Below are 17,622 nucleotides of genomic sequence, written 5' to 3'. Positions count from 1 at the left end.
GATTTCTGGTTCTCTAAATGTTTCCCCAGAATCATGTCATGGATTCCTGAAGCCCCACTGGCTTTAGCTGGGGTCACTAAGGTTCAGAGGAAGAATCCCACAATCAAGGAACATCTGTTGGCACCTGCTGATCAGACATGCGTGGAGCTCAGGGGAACTAGAGATGAATAAGGAACTTGGGGTCTGGTGGGGTGTTGTGTTAACTATATGTATATTCCATTGTGCTGAGAACTGAGAGAAGATTATGAAAGACAGTGTGGTGGGGACGGAAGAAAAAGGATCTTGAGAGAAATCAGAAAAAACTTCAGAAAGGAAGTGAGGATTGAGCCAGGGCTGGAAGCCAAGAAGGTCGGGAAGAGAAGAGGTGAGGAAAGGCAGCCACACCAAGGCAACAGCATATGGAGGCACAGAAGCCAGGAGAGAGTGTAGTAGGTGAGGGGAGGCAAAAGCGTGCTGGAGGAAGAGAACCTGGCTTGGAATGGGCTGTGAGCTTCTAATAAATGTCCGGGGTAAGTCAGATAGAATGAATAGTTCAATGGCAAATAATTTCCAGCAAGTCTTGAGTATGCTCTAGGCACTTGCACGCACTAGGGATTTAGTGGTGAACGACAAAAGTTCAGCCCCAGGGAGCTCTCGGTCCGCGTGATGCGAAGGACTACACAAAATCCAAAAACAGGCTGTCAGGATTGATGCAGTGTAGACCGAGCAAGTACTACAGGTGCCTGGTGAAAAGTCACAACGCAGGGAGGCTGGTCCTTCCCCAAGCCTCGCTTCCAAGTTCAGGGAAATCGAGGGCAGAGAGAGCTCATTTCCTTTGATTTTACCAGATTAAAAATGCAAAAGAGAGGGCTGGGGATGTGGCTCAAGCGGTAGCGCGCTCGCCTGGCATGCGTGCGGCCCGGGTTCGATCCTCAGCACCACATACCAACAAAGATGTTGTGTCCGCCGATAACTGAAAAATAAATATTAAAAAAAAAAAAAAGCAAAATAGAGGCTGGGGATACGGCTCAGTTGGTAGAGTGCTTGCCTAGCATGCACAAGTCCCTGGGTTCAATCCCCAGCACCACACACACACACACAGCAAAATATATTTAGATCTTTGCTGTATGCCAGCTGCTGCACTACTGTGTGTGAACTCTAATTACGGCAATCTCATGAGGCAGGCACCATCTTTCCGTTTCACAGGTGAGAACGACGAGGCCCAAGGTCACACGCTAGTAAGCAGCAGCGCCCAAACCGGGACCCGCGCTCGGAACCCCCACCCCAGCGGGAAACGTCGCGGCCTTCAGACTGGGTTCCAGTCTCGCGCGATTTTGGCATCTCACTCGCTCTCTTGGAGCCTCGGTATTTCCGTCTGTGAAATGTGGCCAAGGGACCCAACCCTCAGCCCCTGCTCGCTCAGGCGCAGTCTGGAAAGCAGCTCGCGGATCGTTTTGACTAGGGGCGAGTCCAGAGGCGGGGGCCGACCCGTCTCCATGACAACCCAGACAGCCACCGTCTCGCGGCCCAGGGGCGGGCGTCACTTCCGGGTCGTCTACTTCCGGGTCCCGGCACAGGCCGCGGCCACGGTCCCTCGGGTTCCCAGGCGGGGTTCCACGGGTTCTACGCTCGCTCTCGGGTCTGCTCTTGCCGCCGCTGCCGTCTGTAGTCTCTGCCGGCCGCAGGCAGTGACCTGTCCCCGGCCCAGCGCGCAGCCGCGGTCCAGCCTCGCCGCGGTCCCGCCTCCGAGGGGCGTCCCTTCCTGGCCGAGTGTTTCCGGGTCGCCGCTGGCCCCCGGGTCCTGGTCTCGGTTCCCGCAGCCGGCCGGAGCGGCTAGAGCCCAGCCGGCCTGGCCCCGGCGGCGGCCGCGCCCCGCTGCTTCCCTCGGCGGCGCTCAGGGGTGAGTGGGGGCGGCCGCGAGCGGAAACTGCCTCCGGGCTTCCCCGCGCCGAGGGACCGGCGGCCCGGGAGCTGGGTCCCCGCGCGGCCCGCCCAGCGGCCGGCGCGCCCGCCCTTGGCGCCTGCGGAGCCCCCGGCCCGTCCTCGCGGTCGCGGTTCCCGGGGCTGCCGCGCAGGCTCCCGGGACTGGCCGAGGGCGCTTGGGACAGCCCAGGAGGAACACCCCCTCCTCGGCGACCCGGCAGGCGGGAGGACTCCGGATCCCGCCGTGGGCAGGGGCCTCGCGGGGGTCCCCCACTCAGGATCTGGCGCAGACGTGGGTTTGCACGCCCTGCGTGACCTTGCATGAGGCACTTCTCTGGAGCCTCAGTTGTCCCGTGTGTTAAGTGGAACGAACCTGCTCTCCATGGATGAATGAGAGAATGCAGGTGGAGCCCGGCCTCGGGCATACAGCAGGCGTTCCCTAGCGATGGTCCTGTTCCTCCGTTAACGAGCCCGCGCGGGCCTGGGGGTGTGCCCCGGGGGAAGGGCGCTCGCTTGGCATTCGCAGAGCCCTGGATCTGTCCCCAGCACCACAAACAGCAGACCGTGGGGGAGGGCCTGGTTGTGAGGCAGGGTGTTCTGCAAAACTGATGCGGCCTCAGGCGGTAGGAATCAACCCAGTATAGCTGTCGCCAGGTTCCGTTCCCTTCAGGGAGGGGACATGGTTTACTTCAGAGCCCCTTTGAGAGAGGTAGCTGTCAGGAGGGAAGCCCCCTTTTAGCTCTACTGGGTTTATATTCAGAGGCCTGGGAATATCCATCCTCTGTTGGAACATCTCTGGAGGGCAGGCAGTAGGGGTGTGGGAACCTCCTGGCGTTTCGCAGCCAGGGATGTGTCTCCGGAGCCTCCTGTTTGGAATAGTGCGTGGAGGTGGGGGAGGGAGGGGTGAAACTGCTTTCCCCTGCTCCTGTGTGCAGGCCCAACCCAGGCCAGGGATGGGTAAACCTGTGGATTAGGCCGGTGCTGGGACCAAAATAGCTCTGCCTGTGCAGGGAGGGGGCCCTTCAGATGCTGCTCTGGGAGTGTTTCTGCTTGAATGGCCAGCTGAGGTAAAGCCAAGCTAATGCTTTGCTACCTAGAACCATTTCAGTTCCACGCAGTGGAACTTTAAAAAGACAGCGCTTTCCCTTTATGTTTCAAAGATCCTCATTAGAAAACCCACCTCCCTGGCTGTGCAATATCTGTCTCTTCATTGCCTTGCTTCACAGAGGGTACCCTCGATTGGGGGTGCAGGAGGTGTCACTCAGGGCTGTTGGCTCTTTGTTGGGATATTCACAGAGCCCTTTCCCCCACTCCCTGCTAGCCTGGCACAGCTTGGTGTTCCAGTTCTTGGGTTGCTTAGAGAAATTACCAGCTCCTGTCACTGGGCTGTCTTGGTCTCTGTAACCAGGCTGTTTTTGCAGGGAGCATATTTTTTGTTGTTCTTGCAGAGTGCTTGGAATAAATTGCTGGCTCTGTGCTCAGAAAAGACACCAGCTATGACCAGCCACAAGGCAGCCTGTATTCTCAGAAAATGTATTCAGCAAGGATGACGTAACTGCTTCACTGGCCGGTCTCCGGCCAGCCTCTTTCCCTAGCCCTGGAGCTTACCTCAGAGAGAGATTTGCAGCTCTCCCAACCCCATTCTGTGTGGGAAGATGGAATTTTGCTACTATAGGAATTTTTAGAACTCCACTCTGCTCAGCCTGCCATGGGGAGTTTTGCCTGAGCCAAGCCTTGCAGGAAGAGCTGTCCAGCAGTTGCAGCAGGGCCACTTGGCTGAGACACAGGCTTGTTTGACTTAGGATCAGCTCCTGGATCCATTTCTTCCTAACCTTAGCACTTAGGAAAATGAGTTGGTCCTCTGAGCCTGTTTCTCTTTAATGTTGGGGTTGTCATGTGAATTTCATATATTAGTCATGTACTTATTTATTTTTGCAGTGCTGGGGATTGAACCCAGGGCCTTACACAAGCTAGGCAGGTGCTCTACCACTGAGCCACATTCCCAGGAACAGTTAATAGGGGGTCCTCGCATCAATCCCTTGGAAGTGAGATGAGCAGAAGAGAACCAGGCTCTGTAGGGCCTCCTCCCCACCTGAGTTCAGATTCTGGCATTGACCCTTCCGTGCTCTGTTGGCTGGGGGGGCCTGATGGCTCAGCCTTGGTTTTCTGGGGTCATTGTAAGGGAGATGCACTTAAAGTAGAAAGCCTAGTTAGTGCTTGGCACATAGTAGAACCTCACTAATTATTTTTTTTCTCTCTCTCTCTTTCCTAATTATTATTATTATTATTTTTTGTATCAGGGATTGTATCAGGGGCACTTAACCACAGAGCCACATCCACATCCCTTTTTTATATTTTATTTAGAGACAGGGTCTTAATGAGTTGCTTATGGCCTTGCTGCTGAGGCTGGCTTTGGATTTGTGATCCTCTTGCCTCATCCTCCCAAGCTGCTGGGATGCTGGGATCACAGGCATGTGCCACCTTACCCAGCTCCTTAATTATCTTTTAGCATTTGTTTTCTTTCACCTTTTACCTCCCCTAGCTAGGCTGGTTCAAGAGCCTTCTTCTTTTTTTTTTTTTTTTTTTAATATTTATTTATTTTTTTAGTTCTCGGCGGACACAACATCTTTGTTGGTATGTGGTGCTGAGGATCGAACCCGGGCCGCCCGCATGCCAGGCGAGCGTGCTACCGCTTGAGCCACATCCCCAGCCCTCAAGAGCCTTCTTAGATGGGTTTCCCATCTGTGTTTTTAGAATTTAGAGCACGAGTTAGACCATGTGCATCCCTTTTCCTTGTTTACACTAGCAGCAAACAAGGGTGTGGCTGTGTGATCACCAAGCAGCAGATGCTGAACTGGAGAGCTGAGCTCAAGATGGCGGACTTGTTCAAAGCTCAGCTTCTGTGGGCTCAGGGCTGACTTCAAACAGTGCTAGGGATGGAACCCAGGACCTTATTATGCATGATAGAGAGGTGCTATACCCCTGATCCATATCTCTAGCCCCTTGATATCCTTTTTTTAAAATTTCTATTTGGTATTTGGTAAGGACCTAGTTGCTGATGCTGGCCTTGAATTTGCAATCCTCCTGTCTCAGTCTCCCAAGTCACTGGGATTATAGGAGCGTGTTATCATGCCCAGTAGTTATAGATGGACTGCATGCTTTTATTTTGCTTACTTATTTATTTTTAAATACTTTCCCAGTTGTAGGTGGACATAATACCTTTATTTTCTTTATTTACTTGTTTGTCTTTATGTGGTGCTGGGGATCGAACCCAGTGCCTCACACATGCTAGGCAGGTGCTCTACCACTGAGCCACCACCCAGCCCTGATATCCTTTTTAAATGGTTCTCAACTGTACCAAAAAAAAAAAAAAAAAACAGTTCCTGGGACCAGAGGCAGATTGGAATCTTTTCTTAGACAAATTAAAAACAGTAAATGCAAATATCATTTCTTAGGTGTCTTCTCTTGGGATAGAATAATTTTTATTTTTCAAGAGCGCATAGGTACTTTTGATTCTGGACACTGAGTTCTTCTAGCTAGAACTCAGGGCAAGATGTGTCTTTGATTTCTGGCCTCTTCCCTCCCTCTCCCCCCTGCCCCTGTGTCCAGCCATGGGCCTGGCAGAAGGTGGGCACTGTGCAGAGAACTGTCAGATGTGGGATTATGGAGTGGCCAAGGAGCATGGCGTCGGGCCAGAAGGCCAGGCCTGGAGTCATGGGTTCACCTCTGCTGGCCTTGAGCTGCTTGTGTCATGTCCTGCCATCTTTTGGAGCCCATTCTTCTCTCTTCTGTTGCCCTGTCAGAATTCTTGGGGGTACTAACAAGAAAATAAAGGGGCAGAGTCACAGTAGTGCACATCCTTTCTTCATTCATTTCTCCTGTTTTACCAAGGCCCGTCACGTGCCAGGGTCTGCGAGCACTGTGGTGGGTAACAGCCGCGGTCCTTGCCTCTGTGGAGCTTGCCAGGTAGTGGGGGAGGTGAAGAGATGAGGTAGTAAATGAACAAACAGAGTTGATCATTTCAGACTGTCGCATGACAGGGACTCCATGAGAGGAGGGGCAGGGAAGGCCTTGAGGGGTGACATTTGAGCTGAGACCTGAATGGTGAGGTAGCCAGCTGTGGGAAGAGTCAGAGAGCACACAGAAGGAGCAGATGTGGGGGGTCCTGAGACAGACGTGAGCTGGGTCTTTTTGAGAGCAGATGGAGATCCGTGTGGATGGAGCTTGGGGAGAGGGAGGCTGTGTGGCAGAGGTGAGCCAGAGCGTGATCACATGGCACCTTCGACCCCCGTCAGGAGCCAGAAGTTCATCTGCCTCCTGTGCTCCCAGGCTTGTCTCTGCCTGTGGCACTGGAGTCTTTGGGCAAGGCAGTGGGCAGGAGAAGATGGCCTCTCTGTGTCCCTAGTTTTACCACACACTGCACCTCTCACCCTGCTGTTAATACCCCAGGAGTCTCCCCAAAACTGAAGTTCAACGGTGGCACATTGGGATGATCTTGATAGTTGCCTGGCTCCATGGCCTTCAGGACCCACTGAGGGACTCCACGGCTCTGTCCAGTTGGGTTACTTGCAGCTTTCTCCCCAGTCTCTCGCCACCTCAGGGCCAGTCCGTGGTATCCAGAAGCACATGTTCTGCCTGGGCTGTGTGGAGGTGACCTTACGAGCAAGATGGTCATGGTCCTGCACTCGTGGAACTTCTGGTCAGAAAGGAGAGTGTGGAAATGCAGTCACCGCCCTGCTGAAGAGGTTCGCCCTCTATCTTGCCTTCTGGAGGAAGTTGGCCTCTTGGGGGCAAAGCCCCTTCCCAGAGCAGAAGCAGCAGTTGAGGGCCTCCTTGGTGCTGGCGCTCTGTGAAGAGCTTGCTGTGCTGCTCATGTAGGTTGCTCGCACTGATCTTGGACCCAGAGGTTGAGTGATTCACGGAATGACCTGGGGCAGCCCCAGGTTTCCCTCCCAGGCAGCCTGGCTCTGACTCCATGTTTGGGATAAGTCCAGTTTGCCCCCAGAACCGTGGCAACAAGAGCATTGCTGGGTATGTACTCCTCTGTTGACCAGTGGTGGAGCAGTTAGCACGACCCTGTGCATGCTGTGTCCTGGCTCAGCACAGCCGTTGGCTCCCAACAGGGTGCTGTAATCGCCTGATTTTTGTTGGTGGGGGTACCAGGCACTAAACCCCAGGGGCTGAGCCACAACCCCCAACCCTTTTTATTTTTTATGTTGAGACAGGGTCTCAGGGTCTCACTAAGGTGCTTAGGGCTTTGCTAAGTTGCTGAGGCTGCCCTGGAACTCGCAGTCCTCCTGCCTCAGCCTCCTGAGCTGCTGGCCCAGAGTGCACCACAGCTGGCTAAATAGGAGCCTATGTGCTCTTTGAGGCCTGGGGTCCGGCCTGGGTGTGCCTGCAGCTCCACCCCGCCACTGCCCCCTGCTGCCTGGCCAGTCTCCTTTGTGTCGCCGTGCCCAGCGCCTTCCTGCCTCGGAGAGCAGGGTGTGCTGGAGCAGGGCCTGGACTCTAGCGCATTGTTGGTTCTGATCCAAGTCCTGCTTCCAGGAGTCCGCAGCCCTGGGCGAGTGTCCTGCCATCTGACCTCTGCTCGCCCCATGCTTCCGTCGCCTACCTCAGCCGCTGCCTCCTTGTCCTTCAGGGGGCTGTCGCTGCTTCAGGGGCTCTCCTGAACTCCCCCCCTGCAGGTCCAGGGAGGGCCGCCTCCACTTGCCTGAGCCTCTGCGCCAGCATGCTCCTCGGAGGTGTCCTGCAAGCTCAGCAGAGGCAAGGGCTGTGTCTGTCCTCTTCACTGTCACTTTGTATCTAGTACCTGCAAATGTGCTGACTGAGCTAGCAGACAGGGACCAGATCTCGTGGTGCCCAGGGAAGCCCAGGCCACTCCTGGTGGTTTTTGGTTTTGTTTTCTTTGGTACCAGGGATTGAACCCAAGGGTGCTTAACCAATGAGCCACGTCTCCAGCCCTTTTTATGTTTTATTTTGAGACAGGGTCTTGCTAAGTTGCTGAAGCTGGCTTGGAACTTGTGGTCCTTCCGCCACAGCTTCCCGAGCCACTGGGATGACAGGTGTGCATCACCTGTCCAGCCAATTTGTGGTGTTTGGCCTCAGTGGTTGGAAGGTGGCACATGGACTGTTTCATGGAGTGACCTGCTGCTTGCTCCTCCCCTTCCAGAGTACTCCCTGGTCCCGGCCGGCAGCATGGCAGTGTTTTTAGTGACGCCCCTGCGTCCAGCCCAGAAGCCATGGAGGAGATAAGGTAGCCTCTGAGCAGATGGGGAGGCCCAGCTCAATGGATACAAAATACAAAGATGACTTGTTTCGCAAGTACGTGCAGTTCCACGAGAGCAAAGTGGACGCCACCCCCAGCAAGCCGCGGCCCGGCAGTGATGAGCACCTGCGGGTGGCGGCCTCGACCCTGCTCAGCCTGCACAAGGTGGATCCCTTTTATCGATTCCGGCTGATCCAGTTCTACGAGGTGGTGGAGAGCTCCCTGCGTGCGCTCAGCTCCTCCAGCCTGCGGGCCCTACACTGCGCCTTCAGCCTGCTGGAGACCGTGGCCATCAACCTCTTCCTCTACCCGTGGAAGAAGGAGTTCCGCAGCATCAAGGTGAGGCCAGGGCCGGGGGCTACACTGCCTTCTTTCTCCTTGCCCCTTCCAGAGGGCCAGTGTCCCTGGGGCCCCTGCCCCCACCCCTGCTCTCAGAGCCCCCGGTTTCAAGCAGGCTGAGAGCTGGTTTGGACTCAGTGGTCCCAGTGGTGGTGGGGCAGAGAGTGTGGCAGGGAGGGCACTGGAGGACACCAGGTCAGGCGGTGAAGACTGCTGTGCTCTTCAGAGCTTCGTAGAAAAGCCAGGAGGGAATGCTCTGGGTGCTGATGGGGCTTTCTGCCTAGAGCTAAATCCCCTCTCTCCACCGGTGTTTGCCTTGGCTTCTTGTCATGTGGACCAGAGTCTTTGTACCCTGCAGAGAAAGCGAGCGGCCTGGTGGCAGCCTCTGCCTCCGCAGGGGAGCAGGAGGCCCGCTTCCCACTGCCCCTCACCCGCCTCAGGCCTGAGCCTTCGCTGCTCTGCAGTCTCTGGTCTCTGGGTGCCTCTGAGCAACACCCGCCTCTTTTCTCTTCCTCCTCCCTAGACCTACACAGGCCCTTTTGTCTACTACGTCAAGTCGACGCTGCTGGAAGAGGACGTCCAGGCCATCCTGAGTTACCTGGGCTACGTGCCCGAGCTGGGGGCTGCGTACAGGCTCAAGGAGCTCGTGGAGACCCTGCAGGTGAAGATGGTCTCCTTCGAGCTCTTTCTGGCCAAGGTTGAGTGCGAGCAGATGCTGGAGATCCACTCGCAGGTGAAGGACAAGGGCTACTCGGAGCTGGACGTGGTGCGCGAGCGCAAGAGCAGCACGGAGGACGTGCGCGGCTGCTCGGATGTGCTGCGGCGGCGGGCTGAGGGCAGGGAGCACCTGACCACGTCCATGGCCCGTGTGGCCCTCCAGAAGTCCGCCAGCGAGCGGGCAGCCAAGGACTACTGCAAGCCCCGTGTGACCAAGCCGTCCAGGTCAGTGGACGCCTATGACAGTTACCGCGAGAGCAGAAAGCCACCCCCAAAGGCCTCGCTGAGCTTGAGGAGGGAGTCCGTGGTCACAGACCTGGGGGACGGTCTGGAGGACGAGATCATCCGCCCATCTCCCTCACTCCTGACCATGTCCAGCTCCCCCCATGGCAGCCCAGACGACCTTCCTCCCACCTCCCCCAACAATGGCCTCGGTCTGCTGCGCAGCACGTACTTCTCCGCTCAGGATGACGTGGATCTGTACACGGACTCAGAACCCAGGGCCACCTACCGCAGGCAGGACGCTCTGCGGCAGGATGTGTGGCTGGTCAGAAATGATGCCCACCCCCTCTACCACAAGCGCTCACCCCCCGCCAAAGAGTCCGCCCTCTCCAAGTGCCAAAACTGCGGCCTGTCCTGCAGCTCCTCCCTCTGCCAGCGCTGCGACAGCCTGCTCGTCTGTCCTCCGGCCTCCAAGCCCAGCGCCTTCCCCAGCAAGGCCTCTGCCCACGATATGTCTCTGCGGGAGAAGTATGCAAGCCAGACTCAGGGCCTCGACCGGTTGCCACCCCTCCACTCGAAGCCCAAGCCCTCCGCCACCGCCACCTCCCGCTGCAGCTTCTGCAACCGCCCAGGTGCCACCAATACCTGCACCCAGTGTTCAAAAGTCTCCTGCGACACCTGCCTCAGCGCCTACCATTATGACCCCTGCTGCAAAAAGCATGAGCTGCACAAGTTCATGCCCAACAACCAGCTGAACTACAAGTCCACGCAGTTCTCCCATCTCGTGTACAGATAGACCCCCTGCACGTCCCCCTACAAGGGCTATGCCACTGACCTTCCAGTTCCTGGTGAAGAAGTGTGAAGCTGCTCAGAGCAGAGCTGCTGCACTTGACTCCCTGGGTGGTGAGCGCTCACTTAGGACTCACTGCAGCTGACGGCTGCTTTGTCGTCTGCAAGGGAGAGGGTGACGCTTCCGTTCAGATTCCTTTTGGCTGATCACTCCCTGTGCAGCTGGGTTCTGGTTTTGTTTTTCCTTTCAAGAGGGTTTCTGTCCTGGGACTGCCCCGCCCACTGCGAAGCCAGCTTGGACTGGGAAAGACCCTTCGGGTCACGTCCAAGTGTCCACTTGAAGCAGCGAGCTAGAGGCCTGTTGGCTTGTGAAATGAGCCCTCCTGCCACACTGGGCCTCTCCTGATGGCTCACGCCGTTGGCCATCCTGCTCCCAAGTACAAGGATCCCCAGCCAGAGCCCTGCTCCCTGGCTCCCTGCCTCCGCAGGTGTCCAAGGAAAGCCAAGTCCAGTATTAGCTGAACTTCCTCTTGTTGCCACCGCAGTTCAGTCCCGTGGTGTCACCCCACACGTTGGAATGCGGGCTTCCCACGGCAGGGCAGGCTCCTCCCCTTTCTGTTGTTTGCACACATCCCTCGGACTGTACTGTAAATAGATATTTTTGAGATTTATTTTTAAATAAATATTCAACTTGCTATGTGTTTCAAAGCGGTTAAAAATTGATTATGTAGCTATTTATAAAAATGCCCTGGGTTCTTTAGTCTTCCAAGGAGGCCTCGGGCCCTTTTCTCTGTGTCCTCCACTCACTGGGGTGGAATGGCGAGTTGGGGCAGGGGAGGGACAGAGACATGTCCCTTTTTCTGGAGTTGGTGGAGGGCCACTGTCTTCCCTACAGTACACGCTATACACCTACCTCCAGTTGCACTTAGGGGGTGAGCACCGGCGCTGAGGTCCATGCCTGCAGACTGCAGGGCAGTCAGGATGATTCAGGGACCTCAGCCTTTGCTGTCCCTCGTCCTTGGCCCTGCCGAGTGACCTCACACTCCAAAGTTCTCAAGTCGCATTTAGAAGGAAAGTCACTTGGGTTTCCTGTCACCCATCCATCTCGGTCCTCTTCACAAGTGTCCAGGACTCACCTGCAACATTTGCGATCTTTTTGCACTATAAGTGGGCAGGAGTCGGCGGTTGCCCACCAGACGGCTGCCAGCCTCAGCCGCACCTGCGCACAGCCACGCCCGAAGGCCCCTCGACTCCACGTGGGAATCACCGACCTCGGGATTTTCCTTTTGGGGGTGCAAAGCAGGAGTGGGGCAAGAATTTGAAAATAGATCACTTTTGTGAACTAATAATATATTTTAGCCATAAGTGTTTGTGATGTGCCCACTTAAGGGATTTATGTGCAGTGGGTTTTTCTGGGAGAAAGAGGTATTCAGCTCTTGAGCAGGGTTTAAATCTGGCTGAATCCTGAGGCCACTGTGAATTTGCGGATGTTCTTCCAACTCTGTGGAGTGATTTTAAGGTTTTCCAATCTTCTCTGGCTGTTTTTACACACCTGGTAGATCACATGTAGATACACGATGTGTACATAAAGCTGAGTTTCCACCCCCTGATCCCGAGACCAGCCGAGCTGGGGGTTCATCTTGATGTTCTTCCTTTTTACATTTCAGAACTGCAATGCCTGGCCCATTCCTGAGAGCTCTAGTTTTCTAGTTTTCCGTTTCCAGATTGTTCCAGCATTACAGTAACTTAGCCAACCGTGATGCCACGTAATTTACGGTGGACAGAAGCAGGTGTGACCAGGTGTCCTAGGAAGACAAAGTCCAGTGTCCCTACCATCACGGAACTACTGTGCTCAGAGACTGGAATAGGAAATACTGTAACCGTGCTCCTTCTTGGTGTGTACCTTACTGTCTGAGGTTGCTGTGATTGAGATAGTTAAATATATGCTAATTCAAAAATGCAGATGTTTTACATTTGATTTCTACCAAGAGTTGAAATGTTGAGAGATGATTTTAAAAAATAATAATAAAGTGTCTTCCATTGTTAAATGAAGTGTGGGTTTCTCTTTCTTTCTTTCTTTCTTTCTTTCTTTGACCTGTGTGCTCCCCACTTGGAAGTGTGGGTTGTTCTGGTTCAGTTCTTTAATGACAGGACTAAAATTTTTCCGCTCCATGAAGCTGACAAGTAAAGCCAGCAGTGGAATGAGGCGCCTGTCTGCTGAGACTGTCCACGCGGGATGTTGCCACAGCCCATGGGGCTGAGGGCGGAATTCGGGGTAGAACGCTCACTTAGAACATGAGGCCCTGGGTTCCATCTCCAGACCTGGGGGGAAAACCCGAAAGAAAGAGAAGGAATCCCAGTTATTCTGTGAGATAAGTTCTGTTGGGGCTGGGGATATGGCTCCGTTGCTAGAGTGCTTGCCTAGCATGCCCAAGGCCCTGGGTTCAATCCCCAGCCCCACCAGAAACAGACAGATGGGAAGACAGGGCACTATTGAGCCATGCCTTCCCAGGACACAACTCTTGTACTCCAAGACTAAGGCGTTCAGGTGGTGGCTGGGGCATTACGTAACATGGAAGGACATTGTTTAAAAGTTCCATTTTTACTTTTCATCCATTTAATTTCCGCAAGGAGGAAGTCAGTGTGATGCTGCCTTTGTTTTGTTGGCTTTTGCAGTAGTGGCACCCCGCCACTGGGCTTCGTCCTCAGCCCCACTGCCTGTCTTTAACAGAAGACAGGTGGCGGGCACAGGCGGGGGTGGCACATGTGCATGGAGGCTGAGGCACGAGAATGGAAGTTCAAAGCCAGCCTCGGCATCTTAGGGAGTCCCTAAGCAACTCTGCAAAACCCTGTTTCAAAATACAAAAAGGGCTGAGGATGTGGCTCAGTGTTTAAGTGCTCCTGGTTCAACCCCAGCAACCCCCCCCCCCCCCGCCCCGACCAAAAAAGAAGTGTCAGGCAGAGCCTCTGGCAGGATCGTAGTTGGGTTTTCAGTCACCCTCTTAGGGCACACCATGCCACTTTTCCATTTAAAAAGTCAGGCAGCAGTGTTGAGGGTGAGCAGAGAGCAGCCGCAGCTGGCAATTCTGGCCCAAAGCCCAGCAGGACCTCAGTGCCCACTCCCCACCGGGCCGGCCCTGTAGGGCAGCTCAGCTGCCGGGAAGGGAGGCCGCTCTGCTTCATGCACTGGCCGACCAAGTGTTCAGGGCGCGGACCAGACGTCCAGGTGCTGGGATTGCAGTGAGCTGCCACCCAGGAAATGGCCCTCCTGGGAGCAGCGGCCTCCTGGAGGCGCACACAACCCAGAGATAAAGGAAGCCGACAGCCTCAGCATGGGGTGAGGGGCAACTGATTAATTTGTCCATGGAAATGGAAAGCATACTTCAACACCACCAGCTGGGTAGCACCCACTCTGCTGCCAGCTCCCTGCACCAGGCTGCAGGACCTCACACGCCTGGTGACCGTCTTGGGAGGAGAGCTGTGGTAGACACTGCAGATGGTACCCTGACTTCTAGGCCATCCAGAATAAGGACTGTTTCCCAGCTTCTCCTGCAGCCAGAGGGTCGCATGATCATGTCTGGCGCCTGGATGGAAAGTTGCCTTGTAAGTAAGTCTTCTAGGACATGCTCTTCAAAACGGCAGCTTGAGCCAGGCACCACAGTGTCGCACGCCTGTAATCCCGGCGATCTGGGAGGCTGAAGCAGGTGGATTGCAAGTTCAAGGCTAGCCTCAGCAACTAAGCAAGACCTTCTTTCAAATAAAAAATAAAAAGTGCTGGGCGGGGTGGTGGTGTGGCTCAGTGGTAAAGTGCCCCTGGATTCAATCACCAGCACCAAAAAAAAAAAAAAAAAAAAAAAAAGGAGCTTGATCAGTGGCAGGCACCTGTAGTCCCAGCTACTCAACAAGCTGAGACTGGAACATTGCCTGAACCCAGAATTTCAGAGCAGCCGTAGGCAGCTGGACGGCACATTAAAAAAAAAAAAAAAAAAGAGCAGGGAGCTTGCTCTTCTTGCTGAGATCCTTCTCCCAACTGGCCTGCCGTGAAGGCTGGGCCTAGAGCAGCGCTGAGACTCTGAGGGAGAAGCCAGGTGAAGGAGGCTGGGCAACTCCCGAGGGCCGGGTCCTGTGCCCAGGGACCTGTTTCGATGCCCTGCCTGCGCTGCCTGCCTCCAGGTTGCCAGATGAAAAATTCTTGTTTTGCTTAAGTCACATTTTTTTTCCATTTGCTTTTTTTTTCTTTTTGAGGCAGGGGGCACTTACCCACTGAGCCACATCTCCAGCCCTTTATATTTTTTTAGAGACAGGGAGTCTCACTAATTGCTGAGGCTGGCTTTGAACTCTCCATCCTCCTGCTTCAGCCTCCAGCCGCTGGGATTACTCACACTTCAAATTAAAATCCGGGGCCGCAGACTCTTTCTAAGCCTATCTTTTTCCCATGCTGAGAATCCTGGTTATCAAGGGCACCAGGGAAGCCACTACTAATTTTTGCTTTTGTCACCATGACTAAACCTAATCATGACTGCTGGGAGGGGCTGTGGGCCTGCTGCTGTGGCCCTGGGAGAGGGTCTGGTCACTCCAACGGAGGGCAGCGAGGGCACGAGGAGCCCTGTGGGTTCCCAGGGCGGGAGGCGGGGTGGACTCTCAGGACCCGCTCCTGCTGCCTGCCACTCTTGGGGAAGGGAAACTGCAGGGGACAGCTCAGGACAGTTAAGCCACAACAGCCACCACCTCCTATCACCGGGCACCTCTGTCCCAGGTGCTGGCCGCTCCAGCCTCTCCTCACACCCTCACCTCTAGGGCCAGGACCCGGGGATACCATTTGGCTTCTTTTTTTCCTGAGTGTCTCTTTGGGAATGAGGGGACAGTTTGAACTCCCCCAAGATAGCCCTCTTTCTCTTGCCCTCGGGTCAGGCCCACCCCTCGCACTCCTCAGGCAAGAGGCGGGAACGGCCAGGAATGGCCAGATCCAGGGTGCTTGCTCCATTTCCCCGGAAGGACATGGCCTCCCTCGGTGAACACTACGGGTTTCTCTTAGCAAAGGTGATGCCGCAGCAGGGGGAGGAGGCCGGGACCCGGGCTGGCACACAGGGGTCAAGGGAGTGTGTTGGTACTGTGGGAATTCTTCTGTTTTTAAACATTTAATTTGTGCTTTTTAGGTACACACGACAGTAGAGTGTATATAAAGGATATGTCACACCAGAGTGTGGCTTCCCATTCTTGTGGTTGTGCATGATGTGGAGTGACGCTGCCGTGTATCCAGATATGCACACAGGAAGGTTCTGACCCTTCCACTGTCCCCCTTCCCCCATCCTCCTTTGTAGTCCAGCTCCCCCCGCCCCCGGTGTTGGCAGCCGCCCAGCTGAGGACGTTAGCCTATGAAGCTATTCCACCACCTCCACATCCGACGTACATCGAGTTTACAAAATGGGTTATATCTTACTTCTACTTTTAACATTTATCAGGCGCTTTAGAACAGCTAGAAAGTCTACATTTTTTTTTAAGTCCTTAGCATCGTCCGTCGACTATACATACGGTCACCAGGAGGAAAGCGCACCCACAAGACACTTCTAAACGCCCAGACAGGTGTTTCAGGTGAGGACGCCGTTTGTCCACTACGTAATGACAGTCGTCTTGAGTAAACGGCACACGTGTAACAGTAGTTCTAATGTGAAAACGTCTTCAGAATGAGAGCCCTCCGGCCCTCCACCGCCAGGACTGCGGGCTCCACTGTTGGAGGACTGCCCTCCAAGACTTCCTTTTTTTTTGGGTACCCTCGCCCACTGAGCCGCACCCCAGCCCTATTTTGTATTTCATTTACAGACAGGTCTCCTGAGTTGCTTTTTTTCTCCCCTGAGGCTGGCTTTAAACTCAGATCCTCCTGTCTCAGCCTCTCAGCCACTGGGATTACAGGTCACTGCACCCGAAGCTTAGGAATCTTAGCACAAAATGTACAGGCTGTTTACTAATCCCACTTTTGTCATATACTTGCAATCTTGTTAGCATCTAGAAAACTAGATGTAGAGTAGGACTCGTGTCCTTTATAACACTATGTACACAGCAAAGTGAAACCAGACCCGGGCACGGGACAGTGCTCTGCCCCACCTCGCGTAAGCCACCGAGCTCCCAGCCCAGCACCCAGTGAGCGCCACTCCACAGGGGGTGGTTACTGCCCCTCCAAATCATTTATATTTTACTTGTGTTATATTTTACTTCTGTTTTTAACATTTATCAAGCACTTTAGATTTTTCAAAAAAAAAGTACTTAGCATTGTCAACTCCACATACGGTCATGAGGAGTAAATGCCACACAAAACACGGTTATAATATGAAAAATGTCTTTCACATACAACTTGTCTTCGCAGGACCCCTCCTGTCAGGGTCAAAGTCTTCTCCATGTCCTCTAACCCAGTATGTGTATTTCTCAAAGCATGTTCGCAAAACTCTACTCCTGAAATTTACATTTAGCTCCCGTGGGAAGAGTGGGGACCACAGGGTCCTCAGCTTTGTGCCAGACCTTCCTTGGCCCCCAGGTCTAAGGAAATGGCTTTTTCTCTTGACTGCTCCCAGGGGTGTGGCTGGGGCATTATGTAACATGGAATGCTGCCTGGGCTAATCCTGCTTTCCATTCCCAGTCCTGTCACTTCAGTCTCCCCACAATGAGGCTGTGACAGCCACCACCTGTCACCACACTTGTAGTTATTCTCCGGACCCAGGTCTCTCCAGCATCAGTGGGCAGAGGGGAGGGGGTTGAGGCCTTGTGGGCCTTCTGCAGCCCCCAGTCCCTGACTGGGTCCCCTGCTGCTGCCACCTGCATGGCTGTTAGTTCAGAAATGGGACAAGGGGCGATGGGGGATGAAGAAAAGACAAACAGATACACCTAGAGAGAAAGCTGGGGTCCGGTGGCTCTCCATCCCCTGGAGCCAGGCCCGCATGTTTATCATGGAGGTTTCAACATCAAAAGGGGCCTTTGGGAAAGTTCCTTCAACACAGGGACAACGGTCGCGGCTGCAGGCGGCCCAACGTGACCAGACTCTGCTCACAATTCTTCACCCCTGCAGCCAGTGTCTGAACTGGAGTCACAAGTGACAGTCCCATGACAGGCGTGGGACCTCTTCTGAACAGGGCATCACCACAGCTAACTGGGCAGTCTCACCTGGGCCTCTGCACAAGTTCCCAGCTCAGATGTGCTCCTGTCGCCGGCTTGAGGACCGTAATTTGCATCGCTGCTCCCAACACCCGGTCTGTGGCTGCTGGCACCTGGGCAGCCCGGGCCAGGTCGTGTTCTGGGGCGACTTCTCCCCCTTCATGGCTGTGGCAGGACAGGATGTGGTGCAGGCCTGGGAGAGATGAGGCCCGCCCCGCCCCCGATGGGCCAGAACAGGGAGC

General features: G+C 54.7%; 1 protein-coding gene across 3 annotated transcripts; it reads left to right on the top strand.

The window, feature by feature from the left end:
- The first annotated feature begins 1,452 nt into the window (after positions 1 to 1,452).
- SPATA2 (spermatogenesis associated 2) lies at positions 1,453 to 12,269 on the top strand. Of its 3 annotated transcripts, XM_081293038.1 has the most exons (4): positions 1,453 to 1,879; positions 6,487 to 6,647; positions 8,075 to 8,509; positions 9,033 to 12,269. In XM_081293038.1, exons 3-4 carry the CDS (start codon positions 8,174 to 8,176, stop codon positions 10,242 to 10,244), a joined length of 1,548 nt encoding a protein of 515 aa, XP_081149164.1. In that variant the 5' UTR covers positions 1,453 to 1,879; positions 6,487 to 6,647; positions 8,075 to 8,173; the 3' UTR covers positions 10,245 to 12,269. The 3 variants fall into 3 exon arrangements, with proteins under 3 accessions (XP_081149164.1, XP_081149163.1, XP_081149165.1); XM_081293037.1 differs by lacking the exon at positions 6,487 to 6,647 and having other exon boundaries at positions 1,454 to 1,879; XM_081293039.1 differs by lacking the exons at positions 1,453 to 1,879; positions 6,487 to 6,647 and adding an exon at positions 6,757 to 6,776.
- Positions 12,270 to 17,622: the final 5,353 nt, after the last annotated feature.

This window comes from Spermophilus citellus, assembly GCF_964194105.1.
Source record: "Spermophilus citellus genome assembly, chromosome: 4".
Taxonomy (NCBI): domain Eukaryota; kingdom Metazoa; phylum Chordata; class Mammalia; order Rodentia; family Sciuridae; genus Spermophilus; species Spermophilus citellus.
This window is presented reverse-complemented; position numbering and strand designations above follow the sequence as displayed.